General features: G+C 45.7%; 2 protein-coding genes and 2 long non-coding RNA genes across 6 annotated transcripts in view; 2 read left to right on the top strand and 2 right to left on the bottom strand.

Moving 5' to 3' along the window:
- Nucleotides 1–26,657, top strand: part of LOC135394182 (uncharacterized) — a 283,276-nt gene that overhangs the window by 6,729 nt on the left and 249,890 nt on the right. The gene's annotated exons all lie outside the window — the stretch shown is intronic.
- On the bottom strand, nt 19,717–21,053 carry LOC135395375 (uncharacterized). Its single transcript, XR_010423046.1, has 3 exons — nt 20,765–21,053; nt 20,202–20,289; nt 19,717–19,784 (listed from the first exon to the last, which is right to left on the bottom strand). It is a non-coding gene; the product is annotated as an uncharacterized LOC135395375 (long non-coding RNA).
- On the top strand, nt 21,214–22,764 carry LOC135395374 (uncharacterized). The gene is made up of 3 exons (XR_010423045.1): nt 21,214–21,307; nt 21,600–21,715; nt 22,302–22,764. It is a non-coding gene; the product is annotated as an uncharacterized LOC135395374 (long non-coding RNA).
- The window catches only part of LOC135394181 (uncharacterized), a 46,726-nt gene continuing 43,508 nt past the window's right edge, over nt 23,440–26,657 (bottom strand). Inside the window, exons 4-5 of one of the 3 annotated variants that reach the window (XR_010422778.1) lie at nt 23,760–24,053; nt 23,440–23,529 (exon numbers count right to left, since the gene is read on the bottom strand). Coding sequence is in view for 2 of the 3 variants with exons in the window: in XM_064624774.1 (XP_064480844.1) it covers nt 23,849–24,053 (205 nt within the window). In the remaining variant the exon portion in view is untranslated. Of the gene's footprint in view, nt 24,054–26,243; nt 26,329–26,657 lie in introns of those variants that run through there. The other 2 variants (XM_064624774.1, XM_064624775.1) reach the window with 2 other exon arrangements.

Genomic DNA, 26,657 nt, shown 5'->3' with positions numbered 1-26,657 from the left:
GTACGTTGTGGCGACGAACATGCATAGTAGAACAGCTGCAAAGCTACGCGTGGAGCTTCCGAGGTACGCTCGTTTGCGAATGCGTCGCTATACGTTCGGTAACCGAAACCGAAACTAGTACGCAATTGTGTGCGTCCGCCACTTTAGAGTCCGCCCCAGCGAAACCCGTGACCGCGGTACGTTTAATACATCGTCAGCACTGTCGTGGCTTTAGTGGATTGCTAGCGAACTTTGAACATTCGTATGAGGCCTACAGTTCGGTGAAATTACGGTTAAATATCGAAATTTTGTTGACGTTGAGCTGAACACCGCTGTTCAGCGTCCCATCGAATGCACAGCCAGAACTTGCGTCTCGAATGCGTCTTTTTCGGTTTCGATTTGTGGTTGTCAGCGATATATGATACAATTATGGTCGCGTTCGATGACGGCGATAATCAACGAGTGCGACGTGTTGATATTTCGACATAGTTTCTCCAACTCCGGCGCTCTGCGACCGTATGAAAGCGCCAACTAGGACAACAGTAATGCTGCAGTAATTTGAAACTGCGCTAACTGTTGTTACAGATGATAGCAAGACGCATATATAGCCTTAAGCCCAACCTTCATGGATCGATTTTGCTCGCGACTCACGCGCGTCGCCGCCGGCGCGACAAAGTTTGAGGTCCGCGCGCTGATTTCCGCTGTGAAATGAAACGAGCGCTGAACACGAACGTCGCGGAAACAATCACGCGTGATAGAGTCATACAACATCGTCGAGGATCGCAGTTTTACCACGCTATAATGCATGAGGCCGTTCCAAACTATGCATTACCATCAGTAACGATGGTCTCACGCGTGACGTCACGCGTGAGAACAGTGAAACCGTGCAGTTTCTAGCCTTCACGACAAATGCGGAAGGCATTGTCAATGCAAGAAGAGACCACTTGCCACCATCATTTTCATTCTGAGGTGCTGATCACTAAATCATCCCACACTCTGAATATGTCATTGCTCTTTACTTCCATTCTATCTGTTTCACCAGCACTTTACAATGCCAACACAAGTGTTCACTGTTCATGAAAGATTTTTGAAATGAAAGTTTTTGCTTGCGGTTTTCAGCTTGCCTCATGAGAACAGCACACTGTTTCATTGTAAAAATAATTTTACTGTACATGTGCATATAAGCATGTATGCTCTATGCTAAGCCAATACATTAATACATATTCCTCCTTAGCACTTGGGACATTTTTCTAAGGATCAGCAGAACACAACTGTGACGACGCTTTTTTCCAGGGCTTAATTAACTTAATTAACTCTTAGAAGCCGTTATCCTGTGACGTGATATTCGACATTCGAAGGACAATTTTGTCGATATTCGTATTCGATTCGTATTCGAAAATTTCAATATTCGCACACCTCTAATTAAAAGTGAAGATTTAGTACACGTGCACCACACAATTGCTCTGCACCTCCGTTCTCATCAAACAAGTAGCTCAAGGCAAAAGTCGGAAGCACAATCGTGCCGTAAAGCTTGCGGCAAAATTGGAAGTAGTTGACGCCTTCAGTAACTTAACTACTGTAGTTAACTACTTAAAATAGTAGTTTAACTAGTAGTTGCCACTACATTTCTACAAGTAGTTGATAACTACTTTTTAACTACAATGAGGTAGTTTAACTAGTAGTTTAACTACATGTAGTTAACTACTGGCCATCACTGATGATTAGCTCCACTCGGAGCTTGTTGACCCACGCATACCACGCAGTAGGCCGATCAGGGACCCTGACTACAAGAAGAAATACAACACGCAGGAGAGGTCTTCGTAGTGCAACCATTTCGTCAGACTGTGTATATTCATACTGTTGTGCATGGTATATGCTCTACAATTTCCTTTCCGTCACACAGCTCTGCATTGCTGTGCTTGCAGTTGACCCCAATGTGGCCTTCATCTAATCCAAGTTATCGGACCAAAGCCTCTGCTCCGCCTGCGGTGTCATGGCGAACATCAGCGCATTCCCGTGGAGCGTGGACAGCGTCACAGAGGGACACTGTACCATAGCTGACTTATCATTATCACAGGAAGCTTAATTCATGTATGTTTGTGTGTCCGTGGTGCTCCTGGTGTCCATTGGGTACTGTTTATTGTGGAAGCTTATCTCTTGTATTCATCTTTTAGACTGCCCTCAGAACCCTTGTGCGAACAAACTCAGTTCAGCCACAGGTGTCTCCGATTCTCATAATCAGCTGTTCGTTTTCTATCTACACATATTTGAGCTATTCTTAGTCGGTATGCCGCTTAACTGAAATATGCGCATCCTGCACAACACTGTAGTTGGTCAGGTTACTTGCCCAATCCCATTTGTGTGCGGCAGTCGCATCCTATTATAGACAACACTCAAACGTTACGTTGTCTTGAACTGTCCTTGTGGATTAGGACGTGCTGTATGAATGACGCGTGAGTTTCAGTGGAATAACACAGCGTTCACGTGCCTGCTTAGTTTTCATTTCATGTGGTAGAATACTACAGGCAACGGTAACACTAATGTGCCACATGTGACAGTTCTACAATTTCGATGTTATGCATTCTGTGTACTAAAACATCTGGCAGCGAACAGTTTGGCTGACATCTGACAGTTAAAACATTGGTGTAGAACGTGGCCTAAAACTTGGTATAGAACTTCGCGTACGCCAGATCGCCCTTCTCCAGGTGAGGGACTTGTTGCAAGCACGATGGCCGATGGTCAGCGTCCGCATCTCATTGGTCACAATTTGTGCACTGAGCTCGCCTTAGAAATTCCAGTGCACAACTGTTGATGCATGCTACCTCGTTACAAAAGCATCTGGCTATCAAGTCATCCGAGTTTTACAGCCTACCCTTGATGCTCACCAATGGCGACCAGCAACCTGCCCAACGCCCCCGCACGCTGTACAATCCACCACAAGCACTGTACCGCTGGCACTGTGCTCGTGAAGATAACTGCCGCCGCTGTCATATGCAGCTTCATTCCCTTCTTTTTAGACTTTGTGTACAAATATGAGTGTCGAACTTGTGGCGTCGGCGTAAATGAGTCGACAACAGCACTGTCAACTACACTGAGACACCCATCACTGTTCAGGTGATCAGATGCCGTCAAAGCTGAGAATGAACGCCATGCAAGACCGCACTGCTGACTACACAACTTGGTTCGTCTTTACCGATCACACTGAACCAAAAATACAGCATTTTATGTGCCAGTGTCAAAGCACCGTGATATCGCAGAACAGTCCACAATAATTTTACAGGACAGTGCACTGATAATCTGGGGCTGGCGATGGTGCGGTAATTTTGCTGTTCACGAAATTGATCCCGACGATTCCGAATACACAGAAGCACATGTGAGCTTGCCATGAAGTCATTGGAGCACCCTCAAGCCATACCACTCCATTGCTTTCTCAATAGGCCAGCAACTGTTTTTCAAATTAATGTAGAAGGTCTGGGCAATCAGCTACTGTTCTTTCTCCTTCTTCTCTTTTTCTTGTTTCTCCGCGGTTCCACAACGAGTGTTGGAAACATTTGGTGTGTTCGCGAGGTTCTGTTGTATGAAATTGTCGATCCGTCTGCTATCACACGCACAAATAACAGATAACACGCGGACGCTGTTCTCAAGGTGATAAAGGCAAGCTAGAGGTAGAAGATAAAAGAAGACAAAGCAAGACGAAGAGAGTGCCTTGTAATCCTTTCCGCTGATATGGTGGATCAGTCGCGTAATGTAACATGTAACCATCTGGCGCCGTAGTACCAGGAGCCTCCGCAGTGAACGCTAGAATTAGATCGTCCTGTGCTCCATCTATTGAGCGGAATTGACGAAACGCGGAGGGCGTTGCACCCCCTTAAGGTACACTTGATCTCAGTGGTTTAAAGCTAATCGGCGTTGGTTAAACCGGGCCTCATGCGAAGTAAGGCGTGTCTGTCTGTTTTTTGCGTGTGTGCCTCAGGTTTTCAATGTCCACATGTAATACACTTCTCCAAGGATCGTTCAAGGTTGCCCGACACTTTTGCTTCAGAAAAATCAATGAGTAAATGTAATAGACCTCTCCATGTTTGTAAACAAATGACATCGTAGTGTTCGACAGCGCCACCAATTTGGTAGAGTTGAACAACGCTAGAAGTTAGGGTGAACAAGATCGCGCCAGAAGCCACGGTCTTGAAGGGATTACGATGGTCCCTGAAAGGGAGGTGACCTTCGGTCCTATTTTTCTTTCAGTAGTCCTTTACCCGAGAAACGTCATCATGACGTTGGTAGACAGACTGAAATCGAAACAAATCGGAAGGGGAGGGCTGTGTTCCACAAATGGGCACTTGTTCGCTGCCTGCTATCGAAAGACCAGCTCCGGTGGCGCAGCGGTAACGCGTGCGCTTGGAGACTGGGAGGTCCGCGGTTCGAATCCGCGGGCCGGCTGTGCCGTCTGGGGTTTTACCTGGGTTCCCTCAGATGTGTAATAGGCGTATGCCGGCACAGTTCCCCCGAAGTCGGCCCATGGACGCAGCTATCCTCCCCCCGAGCGGATTCCGCTCGGTCTTCCACTTCACCCTTTCCTCTCCTCCTCTCCACCACCTTTCCCTTCCCGAGAAACATGCCGCCTAATCAGGCAGGCAGACCTCTCGGGTTCCTTCCAACGACACTCCTCCTCCTCCTCCTCCTGCTATCGAAAGAAAAGTAGGACCGAAGGTCGCGTCCCTTTCACGGACCATCGTAAACCCATCAAGAACGTGGCTTTCGGCCACAACCTTGTTCGCCCCTAGCTTCCAGCGTAGATCAACTATACCAAATTGGTGGCGCTGTCGAACACTATGACGTCATTTGTTTACAAACAGGGAGACCTCTATAGGAGGCAGTGAACAAGTGCCCATTCGTAGAACCCAGCCCTCCCCTTCCGATGTGTTTCGCTCTCAGTCTGTTTACCAACTGTAGAGGACGATGGTCTTCCTCTACATGAGCCCCGACCGGCGATGATGGTATGCCACGGAGAGGCGATGACGGTGGCCTGTCTCCATGGCCGCGCCGGTGGAACTGAAGCCGGTGCTCCACGCGCGTGGCCATCGTTGTCGTCGTCGTCGTCGCCCGCTACACCAACGTCATTATGACGTTGGTAAACAGACTGAGACCGACTGAAACCGACCTGACCGACAGACTGAAACCGAAACAAATCATGACAAACAAACCGAAACATACACTCGCTTTCCGCATGCTGCGAAATACCTCTCGTTAATTAATTCATTAATTAGCATTAATTCATCGAATGTGACTCGGTGTGGCTCTTAATTACAGCTCAGTGGCGTTACCGCTTGAGGCTTGAGAAAAGTTGACTCTCCCAGGTGCTGTCACTGCGGTGCCGTAGAAGATCTAGAGCACATTCTTCTTCAATGCCCACACTACCAACCTTCCCGACCCGCACGCTCCGGGTCTCTTAAGAAGCTGGGCTCCCCCCCCCCCTTTCTCAAAATTGCGTGGTCCCTGGCCACATCCAGCCCACCAACGCTCTGCTCTCAAAGCTCTTTTGACATTTTTGGACACCACTGGACTTCGAACTGTATTGTGAAGGGGCTCATTATTTCATTCCCCGCAGCACCATCAGCGATGGGGTATAGAGTGTCGCCCCTGGCGATGAAACTCCCCATTCATCAGCTTAAAAATAAAGTTACTGTCGTTTTTCAATTAACAAATAATGTAATAAAAAAAACACGAACTTCAATACAGTAGCATTTTAGGTAGCAGGGCGAGTGAATTATGGTAGCGTATTATCTGTACAAAAGTTAAAGTTAACTGTAAATCTGTAAACTGTTAATCTGTGAAAGTTAACTAAATCTAGGGATAATAGGTAGCAAACGAATTGGTGGTATATAGATCCATAACTTAAAAACCCCAGACATTGTCTGTGTTGTCATTTTTTTTTTGTCCCCCAGCCTCGGGTTTTTAAGTTATGGATAAATCTAGGTGTCATCACTCGTAAAGCCGCTTCTCTTAAAAAAAAAAAGAAATAAGAAATAAAAGAAAAAGACAAATTCTTCATTGTGACTATCACGTCGGCACTCAAATTCTAGAAAAGGTAGATAGTTGTATGTACCTCGGCCTTACTATTGCAAAAACTTTCAGTTGGCATCCGCACGTTGATAGCATTGTCCGTAAGGCTTCAAACAAACTATGGTTTTTAGAGCGAAATTTGAAGAATGCTACTTGGCAAACTCAACTCGCAGCTTTTAAGACGTATGTGAGACCAATATGAGAATACGCGAATGTCGTTTGGGATGTATCCTCCCGCACGAACATAGATAAACCTGAATCCGTGCAGAAAAAGTCTCTCCGTTTTATATAAAGAAAATTTATTACATTAACCTGATGATATGTACAGTGCAAGCAGTGAATAACAGTGGTATATACAGTGAAATCGGTTAATAACATACAACGAATGACAGTGGTATATACAGAGAAACCAGTTGATAACATAGAATGAATAACAGTGGTATATACAGAGAAACCAGTTAATAACATACAATGAATAACAGTGGTAGATAAAAAGAGACAGCGAAGAACAGTGCATACAATGAAACAGTGAAGAACATTACATACAATGAACCAGTGAAACTATGAGGAAGAAAACCTATACAGTGCTAAAATGGTAAAGAGAGAGAACTAAGAAGGAAAGATAAGACCAGCTTTCATTTGATGTTCTAACACTGTATGGAGGTGTCTGGTAAGACGACTCAACAGTGCGTGAAAACTATTAAGGAATTTTTCACGGTGAAAACGTTCGTAGCTAGCCACGTCAATGAGAAAGCAGAGAGGTCCAAGTGGTACAACTCACGGGTCAAGAAGTTTCGCACCTCACCACGAAGGGATGCTATACTGCTGCCAGGACCGGAAGGAGCCTCGCACGTCTCACCACCGCCCTGTTACGGGCCCTCCAGAGAACATGAAGCCCTAAAAACGTAATCAAGCGGCATAGCCGATGCGTTACCGATCGCGGTGCGACACCGAGGGCACCCCACTCTAACAGGCACCGCAACGAGAAACAACGCGCAGTTCGCGACCAGAGACATTTTGAAACCCGGCATTCGTAAAATATGTGGTGTAAGGTTTCTTCTTCATTACAGAAGCAACAAGAGGAGTTTCTTGTTACACCCATCCGAGAGAGGCGCCCGAGGGTAGGCAGGGCATCCCACCAGGTTTGCCACATAAAGTCACGTGACGGACCTGGGAGGTCCTTAAACATGCGACTTCGGAAGGGAAGAGCAGGTTACGAAGGCGGGCACGAGCCTCGTCCGCCGTCAGTGCTAGGCGCTCAGAAATCCGGACAGCAGGCACTTCCAAGACATCCCTGTCCCGCAAGTGCTGCTGTATCCGACAGTAGTAGTCCACCAACGAGCCATGCAGCTGAAGAGGTGCTTCAGCGCTTACTTGACTGTCCAGTGGAGGAAGACCTGGCAGAAAGCGCGTCTGTTGAGAACAAAAGTACACTGCCAGTGGGTGTGCTGCACACATGACATCTCGAAGTACCCTTAACAGAACCTTAAGCGCCAGACATTGACAGATAACCGAGATGTTTGGTATATTCGAGCTGCCCAAAGAAACTGGAAGCATCAACGTTGGGCGGTTAACCATTGCTTGCCTTCCAGACCAAAAGAACGAAAACAAGATGACATTCAAGGGAATGACAATCCGAGGAGGAGGAGGCAAAATCTGCCCCAAGTGCCACAAACGAGCGCAAAGGAGAGAGCGAATGAAATAACTCCGCTCAGCGAAGTTGAAAGAGAAGCATTGCGCCGATCGCACTTTCGCATTGACAGCGGTAATAGCCGGGTCCCAGTTTGCAGCTTGGATCCCTCGCCTGTCAAAAAGGATCCCCAGAACCCTCAGCACCGTACACTGACCGAACGGAACCACGGCTGGCACAGAGAAAGAACCCAATACCATGATCTTGCTCTTTGATGTAGTAGTAGTACTAATTAACTGAAAAAAAAGAAAACTAAAAAAAAAATGGGGGAAAGACTTGGAGCAGGGTGGACGCCATAAGGGCGCCTGCAGCTCCATCTCATTTAGATGGTTTTGAGGTTTATGATATGTGGCTGCTAGTAGCGGCCCCACCGCCGGGTATCGGGAGACCCCGAATGCTTGGATGGGCGAGAACGTGTCGGACAAAAATGTCCAACGTGAGAACAAAAAACAAGGGTGACATAGGGCACCCTTGTCGGACGCCGCAGGCTACTCTGAAAGGAGGGCCTTCTCGTCCATTGAAGAACAGGCTGCTGGTGTGGGACTCATAAATATTTTGTATTACAGAGCAAAACTCACGGGGAAAACCATATTTGTGAAGGACGCAAAATAAGAACTAATGCAGGACCCTGTCGAAAGCCTTACTCTGGTCTAACGAGAGGACACAACCGCTGCCATTGCTCCGACCAGTATACTCCCAGCAAATCGCGAATGCCTGACAAGGCTGGATACATTCCCCGGCCTTGGACTGCACAGCCTTGAGCTTCATGAATAATGCTCGTGGAAACGGCACAAAGGCGCCGGCTCAACACCGACATGAAGAGCTTGTAGTCAGTGTTCAGCAAGGTGATCGGACGCCACGAGCCCGGGTTCGACACATCAACGCCTTTCTTGGGAACAAGGATAACACGACCGAACGTGAAGAACGTCGGAATTCTCGTACTAGTCATCATGGATGTGAATAACTCATAGAGAAAAGGTCGCAAATCTCTCCAGAAGGTTCGATAAGACTCGACTGGCAAACCGTCAGGACCTGGGGCTGTACCGCGACGCATATGGTTTAGAGCTTCAAGTTCCTCAGCTGATAGAGGAGCGCGAAGCATCTCTTGGTCCACGCTGTCTAACCGAGGAAGTATGTCACAAAAGGGATCGTCACTATTGAATTGAGGACAGCCTGCAGAAAGGTCACGTGAGTAGAAGTCGTTAAATGTCTGGAAGACCGTTGAAGGATCAGTGGTCACAGAACCGTTCGGTAACAGGCAAGAGGTAAGAATACTCGTCTTATGCATTTTCCGTTCCTGCAGGAAGCGGTACATCTGAACTCCTGACACTGAGCGGCTGCGTACCCGTTCCATCTGAGCGGCAGTCGAAGTGGATCTCAACAGAAGATCGCGTTTAGCGATCAGGCCGTCGAGATAATCCTGAGACTGCATGGTGAGAGGAACACCCCTCCGAACGACCCGTATTTTGTCGCACACACGGTTAAACTCCCGCGTTCGCTCTCTTGAACGGCGCTTTACCCACTCAGTAAAAAGGGTACGCAGATGGCGTTTACGTCTTTGCCAGTGACGCAAAAGGGGTGAGACAGGAACAGACAGCAATGTGCGGACCGCACTCACTGCATCACTATCAGACAGCAGTGTTCGATCTAAACGCCAAAAAGGACGATGCAGAGCAGGAGGATGGTCCAGATCAAGGGCAGGAGGACTGCCGAGTGGTCAAACTTGTATCTAGCAATCGAAGGAATGCTATGATGGTCACAAGATATTATCTTGTCGCGTAAACTATCGGGAATATAAATGCGGTCTAAGCGCGAGCCAGACATGCCACGCCGCCAAGTGGCGCTGACAAGTTGTGGCCCATTAACCACTCTCCAGGTGTCAACAAGTTGAAACTGTTCCACAAGCCGAACTAATTCCCGAGCATTCCATACAGGTCGCCCCTGACCTTGGCCTATGACATCTACCTTCGAGTCGATAACACAATTAAAGTCGCCCGCAAGAATGACGTTTCTTGTGGACAATAAGGTCGCGTCGAGCGAAGAAAAAAAACTGTTTATGTGAGTAGCCCGTGCAGGGGCATACAGGTTAACAATCCGATACTTTACTTATAAAAGATATACGCGTCTTAGTTCTGTCTCTGGTGTTTATGAAAAAGCAGGTCAACATTGGAGAAAAGGTGCCGAGTAACAAGATAAAAAACATTGTACAAGGTGTTAAATGGCGAATTCAACATAGACACAAGCCCAGTGGCGTCGCTGGGGTACGCGTCAACCGGTGCGGGAGCTCTTTGCGTCACCCCTACCCCACACCACCCCACCCCATTCCCCCATTAACGGATACCTTTCCGTACCAGGCGATTCGCAATAAATAAACGTATTACACCACACTTAGAAAAAAAAAAGTGCCTCGCAGAAGGCTCCTTATGTTGTTTTTTGCATCATCGTGCCGCAGAGAACGGCAGGAAACGGCAGTATTGGCGCGACGAGTCACCCCTTCCGTCGCATCAACCGGTGCGGCCCACACCCGCCGCACCCCCCTAGTGACGCCACTGCACAAGCCGTTACATTTCTACGTGTGACAGACGTCCCACACGTAATATTAATAAGTTCTATATTGGCCGGTTTCACGTCACTTCAGGCAGAAAGGTCCCATCGACCTCCTGGATTTTCATTATTTTTTAATATTTCGAACCTCATCGTACATGATGACCAACAGCGGTAAAATGAATAATTTCTACGGAATAGTCTTCGTGCAAAAAAAATCGAGAAAATCCGGACCTGAATTCTAGTGTTTCAGTTTTGCCGTGCTTGCACGCGTATATCTCCGGAGTCTTAAAAGTTACTGAAGTGAAATTTTTTTATGTTTTCGTATGCCTACAGGCGTGCAGTCCGAGCGCAAATTTTGGCGCGCAGGAGCAGCGCTGTGTGATACAAAAAATGGCGAACATGCTCTCTCGCGCAGTTTTGTTCCAAATTCGACGCGTGCTTCTCTGGCTGTAGATATTCCTCACTACCATATTTGGTATCACTGCACTCAGCTTTTAATGCTCTTTCATCTGATATCGGACGTATACCCGGGTATCTCCTGAAGCAGGCAAATGTTAAGCAGGGTGTCGAACCGAACCCGAACCGAAAACCGCACCCGAACCGTTATTTTTGCCGGAACCGAACCCGAACCCGAACCGAAATTTTCATGACACTGTTGAACCCGAACCGGAGCAGAACCGTAAAAAATAATAGCGGTAACCGGTTCGCAACAAAACGGTTCGGACATAAAAGAAGTCAGCATAAGAGTACCTCTCTATCCCCGAACGAAGACACATTCGTATCATCATCACGCGCCTATATCATGGATTTCAGAAATTTTCACCTAGCAGTGAGACGACGACGTATAGTAAGTATACTTTCAGCGTCTTTTTAACATGTTGAAGCGCAGTTGTCCTTGTGAGCGCCGCGGCTAGCGCCCCACGCACGCGGTGCGGCATCTACTCTTCAGAGACGAGCTGCCACGCGGACGAAGGAAACAGGATTGGAGTAGGCCAGTTATGTAGCTCTACAGGACGAATATGCGCTCAAATAAGCGCCCAAGATTTCCCTTTACACGTGAGCAGTACAAATTAAACAAGTCAGAAACATGAGAAGTGGAGAAGGAGCGTACGCAGAACGGTGCCTGTTTGATTGGTCGTTGGTTGAAAAGTAAATGTAGTTCTGCTTATTGGTAGTGCAGTTGTGTCGTGACATATTGCCTTTGTGTTGTGGATTAACTAGTACACTGCTGTGAGCTCGGACAGAGTAAGGCTGGCAGGCTTATTTTCGACATGCTTCAGTACGGTTTCAGATCGATTCACGTTGCGAAGGCAGTGTGACGGCTAGTACTGTCGTCTATATTACGCTGTCCATCTTATTAGGCTTCCTTTAAGTGTATCTTGCTGGCACTGTGCGTGTGAAAAAAGAGATTTTGGGAACAGAAAGTAGCAGGACTACACCGCTTCAACAGCGTGGACTCTATTTGCAATAAGTGTTCATCCATTCCTCATTTCTCTCGCTAAAGGGCTACCTCACCGCTAGAGATGTCAATGCAGACAACAGCAGTAAGCTATTAGCCACGCATTTCCTGATAAAAGCAGTTTTATGGAACATATAAAACGGAAGCGTTGAACCGGTTCGCGAACCGGTTCGGGGCTGCGAACCGGTTTGCGAACCGGTTCGATTCTTGGTGTGGCCGAACCGGAACCAAACCGGAACGAAATCAAAACAACGCGAACCCGAACCGAACCCGTATTTTTTGCGGTTCGACACCCTGATGTTAAGGTATATTTCGAAAATACAAGGATTTTGAGCGTCTGTTTCTCGAAAAGGCCCCTTTTTATTTCATTTATATTTTGCCAGGACATGCCCCGATGTTAGACCTTTCATCTTACTTAAAAAAATTCTGCTTCAAAAGGCGTACACTGGCGATTAGCGCGTTAAAACGTGGGCCTATAGTCTGCGTGCGTATACGTGTCGGAGTCCGGCTGCCGGTACCGCGGGATGGCGGGCCTCGTGTTGATGCTCCCTTTGTTTGGGCAAGCTGAGCTATTCGTCGGCAAAACTTTTGACGTCCTGCTGAAGAAACAATTCACGCCTGGAAGTTAGTTGTTTCCAACAAAGCATGTGAATGAAATCCTACGTTGCCGTAAAGCCGTATTTCAACTGCTCGGTCAAACTCAATGGTCAGCGAAGGTAAAACCTCACTCTTGCAAGCTCCGTATATGGTGATACCAATACTGTACAAATAAATATCGAGTTAGGAATTGCTTTTTCCAGGGTTCCCGCAAGATCCTGCGAAGCTTGCTTTACTTCATTTTACGATATTTTTAAGTTATGCAGAGGGCTTTTAGCACAAAACGCGTGTTCTGTGCTGCAGCAGTACATTTCTTCTCAGAGCTAGGGAAGTGGGCAGGTTCTCGCATTTGTCATAGTTACATTAGAGACGTCGAGAGCAGAGCCATACGGGAGACGCACGTAATGCACTCCGATTTCGCTCACAACTGGACAGTAGCCATGCCTAGCGAAATACAAGCGTGCCACTGGGGAAAACAGATTTCCATATTCACATGTGCGGTAACAGCTGGCACGGAAACGCACAGTTTTGGTGTGGTGAGCGAAGACTGGTGTCACGATTCAGCACAGTCACTGTTAGCTTCCATAGCTATTGAAGAATGGCTTGACGAGAACGCTCCTCTTGCAGCTAATGATTTACGTGTCAGATGGAGCGGCGAGACATTTTAAAAATTGGCATAGACTCTGTGAGCTCTCCAAATCTACTTGTGCGAGCGCGACATGGCTGTTCAGGAACAGGCCACGACAAAATTGCGTGTGACAGGATCGGTGGAATAATCAAGCACCATGCTACGACAGCCAACTTGCGTTCACTCGAGCAAGACGTCATCTTAGAGTCGCAAGATATGATAACGTGCTTGCCAAAATACCTAACGCGCGTCCATTTACTGCATGTATACGTGCTGAGGACGTGGCTTCTTTTAGCATGCAAACGAAAAAGGAATGGGTAAACGTATACCGCATCAAAGTGGCATACAAGGTTCGAATGCGTGGCAAAGCAAGACATCTGAAAGTCGTGGCCGAGAAACATTCATAGCAAGTACCGTGGACAGTGAATATAGAAGAGTGATGGTTTCATAGAAAGTGAGTGAAATCATTTGTTGCTGTCATTGCAAAATACTGCTTCTTCGCAGTCTTGTAAATATATCGACATAAGCTACCACTTTTGATTACACAAAGTTGTCACTTTCTTGTACGACATCGACAGGAGGCCCGCCATCCCGCGGTACCGGCAGCCGGGCTCCGACACGCAGACTAGGGCCTTGTTTTAACACGCTAATCGCCAGTGTACGCCTTTTGAAGCTGAATTTTTTTTACGTAAGATGAAAGGCCTAACATCGGGTCATGTCCTGGCAAAATATAGATGAAATAAAAAGGGGCCTTTTCGAGAAACAGACGCTCAAAATCCTTGTTTTTTTTCGAAGTATACCTTAACATTTGCGCGTTTCAGCAGATACCTGTAGGGGGTATACGCGCCATATATATACCGGGTGTTTCAGTTAAATCCCCGGGCTAAATAATTCGCGAACGGGTGCACCAATCCACGAACTTTCTTTTTTACAAGCATCTGTCCGATACCACCTCCAAGCTGCACACTGTGTGAATGAGTGGGAGGCGCTCATTATTAAAATAAAAATGCAAATGAGTTTCGTCAAAAAGCGTATCTTCTAAAGCAGGGCGCTGTCGGCATTAAAATGGGTACTACCCCTTTTGGGACCTTCAGTGGACACCTTTTAGAGAAAAATCTGCCACCGAAGCGGGTCATTTGTTGCAGTAATTAATTGGTTTCGGTTTACGTATTTTTGTCGCGGCTGGTCGCGGCGAAGCGCAAAAGGGCGTATTTCATTGGTGTAATTCATTGGTGTAATTCATTAATGTAAGGACGTAATTTATTGATGGATAAGGGAGTGAAAGAGCGTCCTTTTGCGCTGCGCCGCGACCAGCCGCGACAAAAATACGTAAACCGAAACCAATTAATTACTGCAACAAATGACCCGCTTCGGTGGCAGATTTTTCTCTAAAAGGTGGCCATTGAAGGTCTCAAAAGGGGTAGTACCCATTTTAATGCCGACAGCGCCCTGCTTCAGAAGTTACGCTTTTTTACGAAACTCATTTGCATTTTTATTTTAATAATGAGCGCCTCCCACTCATTCAAACGGTGTGCAGCTTGTAGGTGGTATCGGACAGATGCTTGTAAAAAAGAAAGTTCGTGGATTGGTGCACCCGTTCGCGAATTATTGAGCCCGGGGATTTAACTGAAACACCCGGTACATATATATATATATATAGATATATATATATATATATATATGAGATGAAAGAACATTAAAAGCTGAGTGAAGTGATACCAAATATGGCAGTGAGGAATATTTACAGTCAGAGAAATCATGCGTCGAAGTTTGAACAAAGCTGCACGAGAGAGCATGTTCACCATTTTTTATACCACAGGGCGTTGCACCTGTGCGCCAAAATTTGCGCTCGGACTGCTGGCCTGTAGACATACTAAAACGTAAAAAAAATTCACTGCAGTATCTTTTAAGACTCGGGAGATATACGCGTGCAAACACGGCTAAACTGAAACACTCGAATTCAGGGCCGGATTTTCTCGATTTTTTTTTTTGCGCGAAAACTATTCCATAGAAATTATTCATTTTACCGCTGTTGGTCATCATGTACGATGGGCTTCTAAATACAAAAAAAAAAGAAAGAAAATTCAGGAGGTCGATGGGACCTCCCTGCATGAACTGACGTGAAACCGGCCTATTATGCCTTACAGGTGCAGGGTATACTCGTTTAGTTTTTCTTTTTTTCCACGTACAATCAGGGATTGGAATAGCCTACCGGACAATGTCGTGTCGGCTAAAAGCTTTGACGCATTTGTTTCAAGGGTTCAGGACCACCTAGCATCATTGTGAGTCCGGTTATGTCATTGTATATTTCGTTATTATCTTGCTTGCTACACGTGTGCATTGTGTCCTTTGTCATGATTGTATATAATTACTGCATTCTCATCATTTGCCATTTGTATCTACTGTGTCACCTGCTATGTTCCAATAATTATCCTCCATTGTTTCATGTTTGTATTATTTTTCTTTCTTTTCTTGTATCGATGTACCGCCACTCCTACTTGAGCCTCCAGAAGGAGGCCAGTAATATCAATAAATAACAATAATAATTCTGAGGTGAAGACTCCTCCTGAATTTGCGCTGTTTATTATATCAGTACGTGTCTCCAAGCAAAACCCTCCTACGTGGCGACTAACGTGCACGAGCTTTCCTCTCTGGATGACATACATGTTTTTGTGAATATGAGCTTTGAGTATACGTACATGTATGTGCAATTAAGGGACTTTGGCGAGAGTATAAAATTAATTAGAATATCAGCAATGTATTGCAAATTAATGGCGTTATCAGTTACACGTACAATGCGCATTGTATAACTAACAATTCCCTTTCATCGCAATTCCTCGTTATCCTTAATTGTGGATTTTTTTTACATGACGTATATGACTTTTGAGAATATGTACGCAAGCAGGGCAAGGTGAGGCAAGATGAGACAGAAATTTGCCATTGAGTATGAAATTTGATTTTCCGTGTTTTTCACAAAAGAAAAAAAGAAAGAAAAAGCTAGCCATAGGCACATTCTCAGGGGTTTAGATCTTCTCACCTGTAAATGCAGAACGGACGTAGCCGGCCTAAGATAAGCACAGAACAAAAAATTCAAAAACACAGATTGTCCCATCTTGCCCCAACCCTCGGGGCATAGGCGCCGACTGCGGGCGTGCTTGGAGGCCAAGCGGGACGAATTTTTACAATCAACGGTCACATGTAATGAAACCCGAATGCATCATTTTACCCCAGAGACAAAAAGAAGTAGCATGAAATAGCGACATACAAGGCTTCCCCGCCGCCAAAGAAAAGCAAGATGGAGCAGTCCGCTGGGAAGTCCATGGGAATTGTCTTCTGGGGCATGCGGGGCGTCAGCCATGTGGACCCCTCGGCGGAGCAAGGGGTTACGATTCATTGCCATTGATATGCCCTACACGTTGATAACGGGTGCCGTGCGAAAACACAATTCGCAAGAAAAGGCCCGGGATGTTGTCCCGAAGGGACATTCTCCTTTATGACAATGCCCCGCCTCATACGGCGAATTTGACGGTATAGCAATCCTGGCCGAAATGTGCTGGGAGGTTTTGCACCACGCCCTTTAGAGCCTAAAATTTAGCCCCAAGCGATTACCATTCGTTTGGGACCCTTAAAGGGTACCTTGGAGGAAAGACGTTCCACACAGACGAAGCCCTCCAGAAGCCCTTCGACGCCAAAGGCATCAAAGAGTTGACGCAGCGATGGCGGCCGTGTCTGGATGCGCACAGTGTATACCTTGCAAAGTTTGGTGCAACGCTGTAGTGGATGAGGCAGTTGACAAAGACGGACAAACACAGCACAAGCCTCACAACACCTCAGTTTCATACTTCAGTTCAGCTGCCAGCATTCAACTGTAGCTTGGTGCTTCCAGCATTTTTCATTGTATATAAAGAAACAAAAGTATCGGTCCACCTTGAACAATCCCTTGTACGTTAAAGTTTGCTTTATTGTACTAGTGTATTACTACAGCTAATTTCAAAATGGACTTTGAAGAAAAAAGGAGGATCGGATGTGTCTTCTTCGCCCCGGCCCTCAACACCTTGTGGTGGGCGTCCCACGAGAGATTGCAGCACTTAACCACAGACTCGTGCCCAGCGAGAACCAATGGGGACGATTTTGTGCTTTGTTTCCAGTGTTGCCAACTCTAGTGAAATGTCCCTAGATCTAGGGGATTTGAAGTCTGTCTAGGCAAAAAGAATTCCTTCGAAATGTAGGGAATTTTACTGCCGTGACACTTGTTCCGAAAATTTCGTGACATACAATTTTCCCTGGCTCAAGCAAAGGAAAAAACGCAATCAGAGAAGGACTTGGGCTGTTCGCTGATCTCACTCCGTACCGTAATTTTCTCAAGCACCGACGGCAGGTACTTCAAGACTGACGCGCCCATGTGCTCCGCACATCCACTCTCGGAGAGGGAACCGCGGTTTTGTTTTCCTTTCCACTTGCCGCCGCCCACCAAGTCGCCCTTGGCATCTCATATTTGTTTGTTATGGGAGAGAAACTCTTATGAAATGTCGAGTGTACTGCTTGCGACACGGCTGTCTGAAATCGGCACCCTGTGGTTTATCCCATCTCAAAGTTCGAGGTGTTGCAAGATCATCTATTTCGTGTAAGAAACACGTGCAACATGTAATCTCTCTTTGAATACAATATTCGAACAACATTTTCGAGGGCACTCAAGGAAATATGAGCTGCAGAACAACTGACAGGCGATTTCAGACAACCGTGTCGCGAGCAGTACCGTGAAATCATGACGCAAATACAACTTTCTCACTCATTTATTCGTGTTCTCCTACTGGCTTGTTACCACAGGTCAAGGTTGCGTAGTTCAATGAGTATATATGAGCTGCCGCCGGACAAACTCGCAGTCTATATGGAAATCTGGGGACGAAGGAAGTAAGGACTCCTATCTGCAAGTATTTAGATACGGGTGTAATGGACTTTTTTCCGATACGCGTCATATCCTAGCGGCACTCCAGCGAACCACGCTCGGAGCGCGTCAAAACAAATCCAGGTGGATAGCACAAAGGACCAAAACCGGTCCGGAGTGGGACTGACGAGCTCGCCCCGTTCGTGCGATCTCCCCGCTGGTCCCCGCTTCTGTCGTCCCTATACTGCGCCATCTAATGAAGACGGAGATAACCCTCTCCGGCGCCTAAAGGTCCCGCGCATGCGCAGAAGACGCCGTGAAAAAGTCCATAGGTGTAATACTGTTCTTTTACGTTTTATTGTTGAATATTTCTCCATGACGTTTGCAGGGTTAATACAAAAACGCTTTTTCTTTTTTCGGATACGGGCGAGTAGACGTATCACGCCTCGTGCAGACAGAGCCGTTTAAATGGCTCTGCGTGCAGAGCGCTTCTCGCGCCGCTCTGCGTCAAGCAGGGAAAGTTCTTCCGGGGCTCCGTAACGCGCGACGCCCAGCGTGTTGATGTTTTGTGTTTGCTGCACGCCGTATGGCGGCAAAGAAGACGGAAAACAATTGTTGCGTGGTGAAATGTGCACTCACCTATAAAAGTGCACCGCCTGGAACGAAAGTTTATTCGTTTCCTGCGAAGCCTTGTGGAAAGGAGAGAAGATGAAGTGGTTCGCTGGCAGTAAAACGGACAGTAAAACGCTCCACTGAAACATGTTCGCTTTGAGTGATGTTAACCACTGTCGGGAAGCTAAGCAAACTTCGTTCATTGCTTGTTTTAGTAAAGACAGCTTGTCGTGCATGCCCACCAATAACACTGTCATATATGTTATCGCCATATTGCCGACGCGGTGCTAAGTCAAATGATCCAAGAAGTACTTCGTATGTTCAGCCTATTTTTCCTTCCGCTTACAAGGGAAGCACTCCCCTTCAAAATCAAGCTCCCCGCAAAAGCCAATAATTAAGAACAACCATTCACTCACTACACTTACTCACTAAGAGCAAGATACCGTGTGGCTGAGGTGTCAGAATTTGACGCAACCTGTCGTACATTCCCAACATAAGCGTGCTCTTCATTTGATGTACCATCAGGGTTGCGGGATCTATATCATCTTGATTTTAATTGCTGGTGGTAATATTGATTTAAAGGATTTTATTGTTTTTACCAAATAATTTTCCTTGGAAAGAGGATTGCTTCGTGACATTCAACGGGGTTCCACAAGTAAAATCTCAGCTTGTATTCATCATCGAGGAAACCTACGTGTCGTGGGGAGTAAATTTAATGCTATGTACGAATTACTTATTACCACGTCGTCGCACTGCACGATTATGAGGAAAATGGTCAGTTAAGATTGTATCTCATTACGGCCGAAGTCTCATTACGGCCGATGTCTCAATACGGCCGAAAGTCTCAATACGGCCGATAATCCTTTAATCCCCAAGTGTCTCATTACGGCCAAAGTCTCAATACGGCCGAAGGCAGTCTCATTACGGCAAAATGTGAAAATGTGTATTGTAACCTGCATTGATATGCAATGTCACAGCCAGGTATGGATATATATTCAGCAGGGTATAAGGCATGCACTGTGCCCTTAGGGCCCTTATCACATTTATATACACATATTGCGAGACAAACGATATGTTATCATACCACAGCACAATGCAACATATTGTGTAATGTGTACTCCCACAAGGTAGTGTTGATGTTGCTGTGAAGCAGGCTACTATGTGGAGTTAGCTACTTGTAGAGAGCTAGATGAATATTGGCTTTGTTGTGACGCTTTTGGAGCCATCCTACAGTCACTGGCCAAGACGGAACACCTATCTCAGTCGATGTCAGTTTATTTCCATTCGCCTTACAATTGTACAATTCTTGCTTCTGGAATGAATAAACCTGCAAGAAGCAAAGAGCAACCATGAATAGGCTAGAATATATAAAAAAAACAAGCATTTGTCTCTACATGGCTGGTTTTAATGTGCACAAGCTGCACATGTGTTGATACGTGTCTGTTATTTCATACAAGGTTAACATAAATCTTCATCTAGACAAAAGAATGACAAGCCTTAAAAATGTGACTTCCAGGTAAACACAGAGCATGACCATTATATGAATATAGGTTCAGTAGTTCATTCCCTTAATGGAAACATGTGAATATCAAATAGTGATACATTACAATTCATGAAATGATGCATGCATAACTTTCCATTTCTGGTTTCTTTTTTATAAAGGTAGTGCTCGAATTAACATTCGTGCACTACTACAAAATTTCTCACTTCACAACAGAACCTTATGATGATTTTAACAGCTCACCTCTTCGGCCAGGACTCCCTGGGCAGCAACATCCTATTAGCCATGTTGTTTTCCTTTTCGGAATCCTCCGTGCAGCCACATACCATGCCTGGAATGGAAAACCAGCTATAAATAACAATGTATTTGAATGACTTCCTCTTGAAGTATTTATTCTAATCAGATATGCTTTTGTGCCTAGTATGGTGCGCGAAGGCACATAAGTACAATATTTGCAGACGTTCGACGTAAGCAGTTCAAGGAGATCAATTCAAGTACGCCAACTTGCGCTTTTATTTTTGAAGAAATACGACGACAAATTTTAACAAATTAAATATGGCTCACAATGATACGAGTAAATGCTGCTGTACGGTGATGCACTGTCGGTATCTTATCGTCTTCGAATAAATTTGTTGTTCCTAAACGCGCAACCAACTAGAAACAACGCAATCCTACGAACAGATACCGAGTTACATCTATTACAGGCACTTCGGCTGTTTTGATTCATTTAAATTACTCGTATGAGAATCCAACGATGTGTGGACAGCACACTACTAATCCAGACAATCTACGAAAGCATTACTCACCAGAATTCCTGCTGGACTTGGTCAACACTGCGCGATATACGTACGTTGGGGCTGTGGCGATTCATTCAACTCGATTTGTACCGGAACAACAGGCGCTGCTCGAAAGACAACGACGGAAAATAGAGAGCCGCTATAAAGTCCGCTAATTTGCACATTACAGCACTACAAATCGATATATGAACACGTCGTAAACAGCAACCACTCGCTCACACAAGAAACGAGGTACCCAACGTTGCTAGACACCATCCGAACTCCAAAGTGAGAGTAGCAAAACAACAAGATATCAAAACACGAAAGAAAGAGTATTGATCCCCCCTCCCTTCTATAGCATGCAAAACGTGATTTGCGCTGAGATGAACATATATGTTCATGACGCAAGTAATTTTCACTCTGCACTGATCCAAAGGAGGTCACGTGGGATTGCTTGACGGTTACGAAATTAACAGCAATGAAAATGGCGAAACGAAACTTGTGAATCGTGCATTTGCTCTTCATGGTAGCTGCCAGAAAATCGAATCAAACTTATGGGACACTGGATTACAGGTATGTTGGCATCTTTTTCACTCCTGCATATCATTTCACATTACACTATACGTGAATACATGGTGTCATGTCTCAGGATGCTGGGGAAGTAGTTGCATGGGGAAGTGTGCATGGTTGTAGACTTTTAATTTTTGATCGCGTAATCGAAATATGGGCACCTTTCGCATTGTGACTTGCATGTGACCAACCAAGTGCTGTTCCCTTATTAGCGCTTCCTGCAAACGACAAAACGAAACATGTGGGAATGTATATTTTTGATTACTCATAAAGCAAGAAAATGTATCGTTTTCAGGTTGCTGCCACTACTCCATGTGCCCGCAATTGTCTTGCGTGTATGATTACACTAACGACGTCGCCCACCACGGCGGAAGTGTTTTGCGTACACGCGTTTCAGCATGAAGCCTGCAGGTAACATCTGATGCTTACCCTTCGGGTATTCTGAATTTACATATTGTAGCTTAGAGGAATTCCGAATGCCCAGAGTGACACACACTTATAACATTGTGACATCAGTGCAGTGGCATAAGCCCTAATGTAGTGCCCCACGAAAATGAACGAGGGGCAGTGGTTTATTCAGAATCCCAAGCACGAGAGGGGTGTTGGAAAAAATTGTGGGGGGAGGTCATCATTATAGTTACGTCATTACAGCTTAACATATCATTACAGACGTATCTGAAGCTGAAATCACAAGGGCACCCCCTGTAGGGGGTGCACAGGCAAAAAAGTTAGGGGGGTGTAGGGGGGGTCTGGGTAAAGCACTGACGAGGGGGACTCCTCCACCCCATGTCAAGCCTCATAAAGCACCTCCTGAAATATTTTCCTGGCTATGCAGCTGCATCATTATGACGTAATTGTCATTGTTGTCCATAATTCTTGAATATGTTTCGAATATATGGAAAAAAAGTCTGCTTGACAGCATATGTCTCATGGTCATCATCAAAGGAAAGCATATGTCATTTTGTTCTGTGCCTTATGTACTTTTTTTAAATTTCAGGTGGACGTAAATTGTAGAAGGCAGCTAGTGGGGGAGAAGATCATGGTCATAGGTCATGTGGCTCCTGGAGCTCCCAGTGGGCTCCCTTGTGGAGTACTTTTCAGAACACGCACACAGTTCGCTCACAGAACCAACGAGTAGGATGTTGCTTGAATACTGAGAGAAAATGGCGTAACACATACAAATATCGTGTGACACATATGACAATAAAACCATTTTTCACGAGGGATGCATGAAACACTGTCGCAATATTGTGTGCATGAACCATTGTGTGTGACACAAGCCGTGGGGGCACACCGCCTCGGACACATTTTGGGAAGCATAAAACACAGTATATACACAGCTAATATGGTGGATGCTTCTTTTTTCTTTTTGGCCGTTATGAGACATCTTCGGCCGTAATGAGACTACCTTCGGCCGTATTGAGACTTTGGCCGTAACGAGACACTTGGGGATTAAAGGATTTTCGGCCGTAATGAGACTTTCGGCCGTAATGAGACTTCGGCCGTAATGAGACTCGGGCCGTAATGAGATGTTACCGTCAGTTAAGAGGGAGACTTAAAGGAATTGATTAAATGAAATGAATCCCATTTATTTTTTTATCGCGATTTTTTGCAACCCTGCGTATACCATGCAGTCATGTTACACTCTCGAATAAAGTTAGGAACCTCGCATCATATTTTTAATTCCTACAATATAAAATAAATACTAAACACGTAATTATTAATTACAAAACCTTCGCAGCAGTTTCCACGGTCTTCAGATCACTGCAATATATCACAAAGCAACACTGCACTGTGTATATAAAATGCAACAGGCACTTTTAAAAACACAGCAGTAGTCTTAGTTTCATAGCGGATTCGCTAAGGACGTGGCATTAGGTAGTTATGCACCAACATCCCAGGCACTTGTTTAACTTTAGTCGTTGATGCAAAAGCTGTCTTTTATTTCTTTGTAAGACAGATGTAGTAGCAGTGTCTGTTCCCTGCCTCTGGAGACAGCGGTCACCTCCACTGGGAAGGTCACGTGATGGGTCCGCGGGATATTTTCGCTGCTCTCTGTTTTTTGATTTCGTTTTATTAATTTTTTTTGCAAACAGTTATCAACGACTAGGAGGAAGAACACGAGAGTCGAGACGTGAAAACGAAAAATAGGCTTTATTGCGCAGACGACAAGGGAAGGAAGAAGCCGGAGTGGAGTGGACGGGAGTTGAGGAAGTTGACAGATACTGGAAAAGTACAAATTCTCGCCATACTCCATTTAGAAATTGCCATTCCCAACACATTCTAGAATAGCAGACCTTAGCCATTAACATATTGCGAAGTTGCTTTTTGTTAGTAGACGACCAACGGACATTTGGTGCGCGATGTCATCTTGGAGACGACAGTCGTTTGGCAGCGATCAAAGAGGTGTGTATTCTAGAGTGTTGGGACCATGGTTGCGTAATCGTCAGCTTACCGTGCAGCTATGGCGACCGCGCATATAATATACTTTGTACATCGCCGGTGGCTGTTGTGGCTACGAGAAAGCTTCTAGAAAGAGACGACTCATTTGGCCTTTTGTTGCTGGAGAGATGCGTGCATTCTGCGAGCGACAGGGACAGCCGTCGGGCCCTGGGAGTCCAGAGACGACCTTTTCCTGCGTCCGGGTGAGTCCTTGGACTTCCAGAACTTGTTCTCTTCCACGGCGTCCAGGATGTCCTTGTAGTCGCAGCCCCGATTCAAACCAGCATCGATGTGGCAAGAACGTTTACTGAAAAAAATAAATTGTGTTTCCGATTACACCGTGTTTGTGCCGGAAAAAATCTGCCATGAATCGTGATCAAGAAATCTCTACAAGACAGCAGACGGTACACATTTTACTGAAAGCATGAAGCACACGGAAACCAGCTTTGGAGTGTGTAAATACAACGAATGTATTAGCTCAGAGTATTTCCACGGAACGTTTTTATCGAAGAAAGGCTGAGCTCACAAAGAGCTTTTTGTTTCGCATTCATTACTACTTCGGTCAAGTGATTTTCCAAGGCTACGAAACCGCGCCTCACAACTCAATTAAAACTGGTCGCGTCGGTGAACACTGAAGTTCTCGGGTGATATCGGTCAGTTTGTTTAGGCATGTAAGTGTTATGGTTGTTACACGGCCCTTGCCAATAATAATAACCGATTATCCGGGTCTCCATTTGTACGAAGGAATAAGGACCTACATATGGAAGAATGGTTTTCAGTTATTTGTATGTTGATGTTGGCTGCAGTACTAAGTTGTAAAGTTAAAAGGACGAAAAATGGGTGTTAGAAATTGGGTTTGTACCCGGTCAGACCCTATTTGCATGTTTATCTATCGTAACAAAAATGAGGTTAATACAAAATATGACTGAATGATCGGTGGGCAACATTGCGTCGACAAAGACAACATGGAAGTCAACACAGAAGTGGACATGAAAGACGGAAAGACTCATTGGAAGCGAGACATGGGACAACAGTTTGCGTGTCACTGTGTCTACGTACGTCCTTCAGGGTCTTGTCTTTCGTTGTCTCCGTCACGTGATCGTCGTTCTTCTCATGTTCTGTTCATGTTCTGTACTGTTCAAATGGCCTGCAAAATATTGTTTCTCCTGGTGGAATTTTGACCCTCCCATCAATTGGCCACTTATTTCCAATAGCATTGATAGCACGCGAATCGGCAATTAGCATCGTTTTAGAATGCTAACCAATAGAAAAATTACGGCAGAAGTCGCTGTGCGGATTGTCATTGAGATGCGGTAGCATTTATGAGCTCATTGCGGGCATTTTCCGACGATGAACAGTAGAGGCATGTGGAGACTGAAGTAGCTGACGTACATTGGCAGTCACTTGCTTGTCTATGCTCCTGACGAAGACACGATCTATAACGTTTCCCGTACGGGTTGTGGGAATTTTAGCATCACTGGCTAGATGCAAATCCAAGACTTCCTCCATAAAGACCGCGAACCAGTTGTTCTGAGCCTTCTTAATGTCCGTATCGAAGTCTCCCATGACAATCATAGACTGGTTGTGTTCCTTCAAGTTTTCTACGAAGATAATTGAAGAGCTTGGCTAGCAGGAGCCTCTTGATCTTGCCTTTCGAAGATCTCGGTGTAATGTACAGCAGCGCGACGAGGGTGGCGGCCTCCTTGTAGTCCACTTCTACGACGCATGGTTGCTGGGGTACGACGCTGGGGTAACTTCGAGTAACTTCAGTGCTACGACGTACTAACTACGTGCTAACTAACAGTGCTAGCCATGGGTACGACGCTGGGTAACTCCGCCCAATCACCCTGGCGGTTACTGTGGTACAGAGAGCATCCACTACTAGGGGATGCTCGTGTATTTTTTTGTGTGTGTGTGTGTGGTGGGTATTTTCTGTCCGACTCCCTCTGCTGTACCATCATCGCCTTTCCCCTCTTTCTTTCACCCTTCCCTCGCTGTCGACCTGATACGTCGTACTCTGCGAGCAAAATGAATGGGCGATTTTCCAAGGAAAATAGGCTACGTCCACAGTTCTATCAGGTTTTCCTGCTAACACGGAAAAAATGTGCTGCGCCACCTAGGTGTGGTGGTACAAAGACAAAGAAAAACGTCGTTTGACTTCAATTTCCGCGCCACGATGGGCGAACGCGACGATCAAGAGCAAAATAAAGACGGACAGGATGTGAAGAGAAAACCACAATCAGGTCTTATCGACAGGAACGGCAACAGAACTTTCTCCAGTGTACACGATTTAGAAGACACCGGCTTTTTATCCGACACTTGGTAAGGAAATTTCGGAGTCATTCACCTGAAATGGTTTTCTCTTGACATCTAGTTTAAACTGGGCTGCTTTGTTCATCCACGATTCACTCCATGTTGTTACCGGGATATTGTACAGATAATGAAAAACACAGTGAACAAGTGTGACCAATTTGAATATCGTCTGACACGACAAAAATCCTTTCTTTATGGCTCGTTTATTGAAGGCCGTCACCATCGTACATTGGAAGTGGGAAGCGGTGCTTGCATTACCTACGGCGATCCTGAAAAATAACCGAAAAACCGTGATTCTGATACCCTCGAGCGACGACAGATAATCAGAAACGGCCTTGCGGTCGTGTTTTAGAGGTCTCTTTATTCTGTGTCGTAGGAAGATAAGGGCTAAAAACACCAACACATAAAGGTATGGATAGAATCCATTAGCAAGGTCGCCAGAGAAGCCCACCACCTGAGTTGCAATCCGCTCCTCTCCCCTTTTTCCAAGTGAACACTCTCCCATCTTGGACGATAATTTGAGGGGAAGAGTAAAAAACGGAACCAAATTTTAGAGCAAAATAGAAAATGGCTGTGACACGTGTGGGATTCGGTTTTG

This window comes from Ornithodoros turicata, chromosome 5 (genome assembly GCF_037126465.1).
Source record: "Ornithodoros turicata isolate Travis chromosome 5, ASM3712646v1, whole genome shotgun sequence".
In the NCBI taxonomy this organism is placed as follows: Eukaryota; Metazoa; Arthropoda; class Arachnida; order Ixodida; family Argasidae; genus Ornithodoros; species Ornithodoros turicata.
This window is presented reverse-complemented; position numbering and strand designations above follow the sequence as displayed.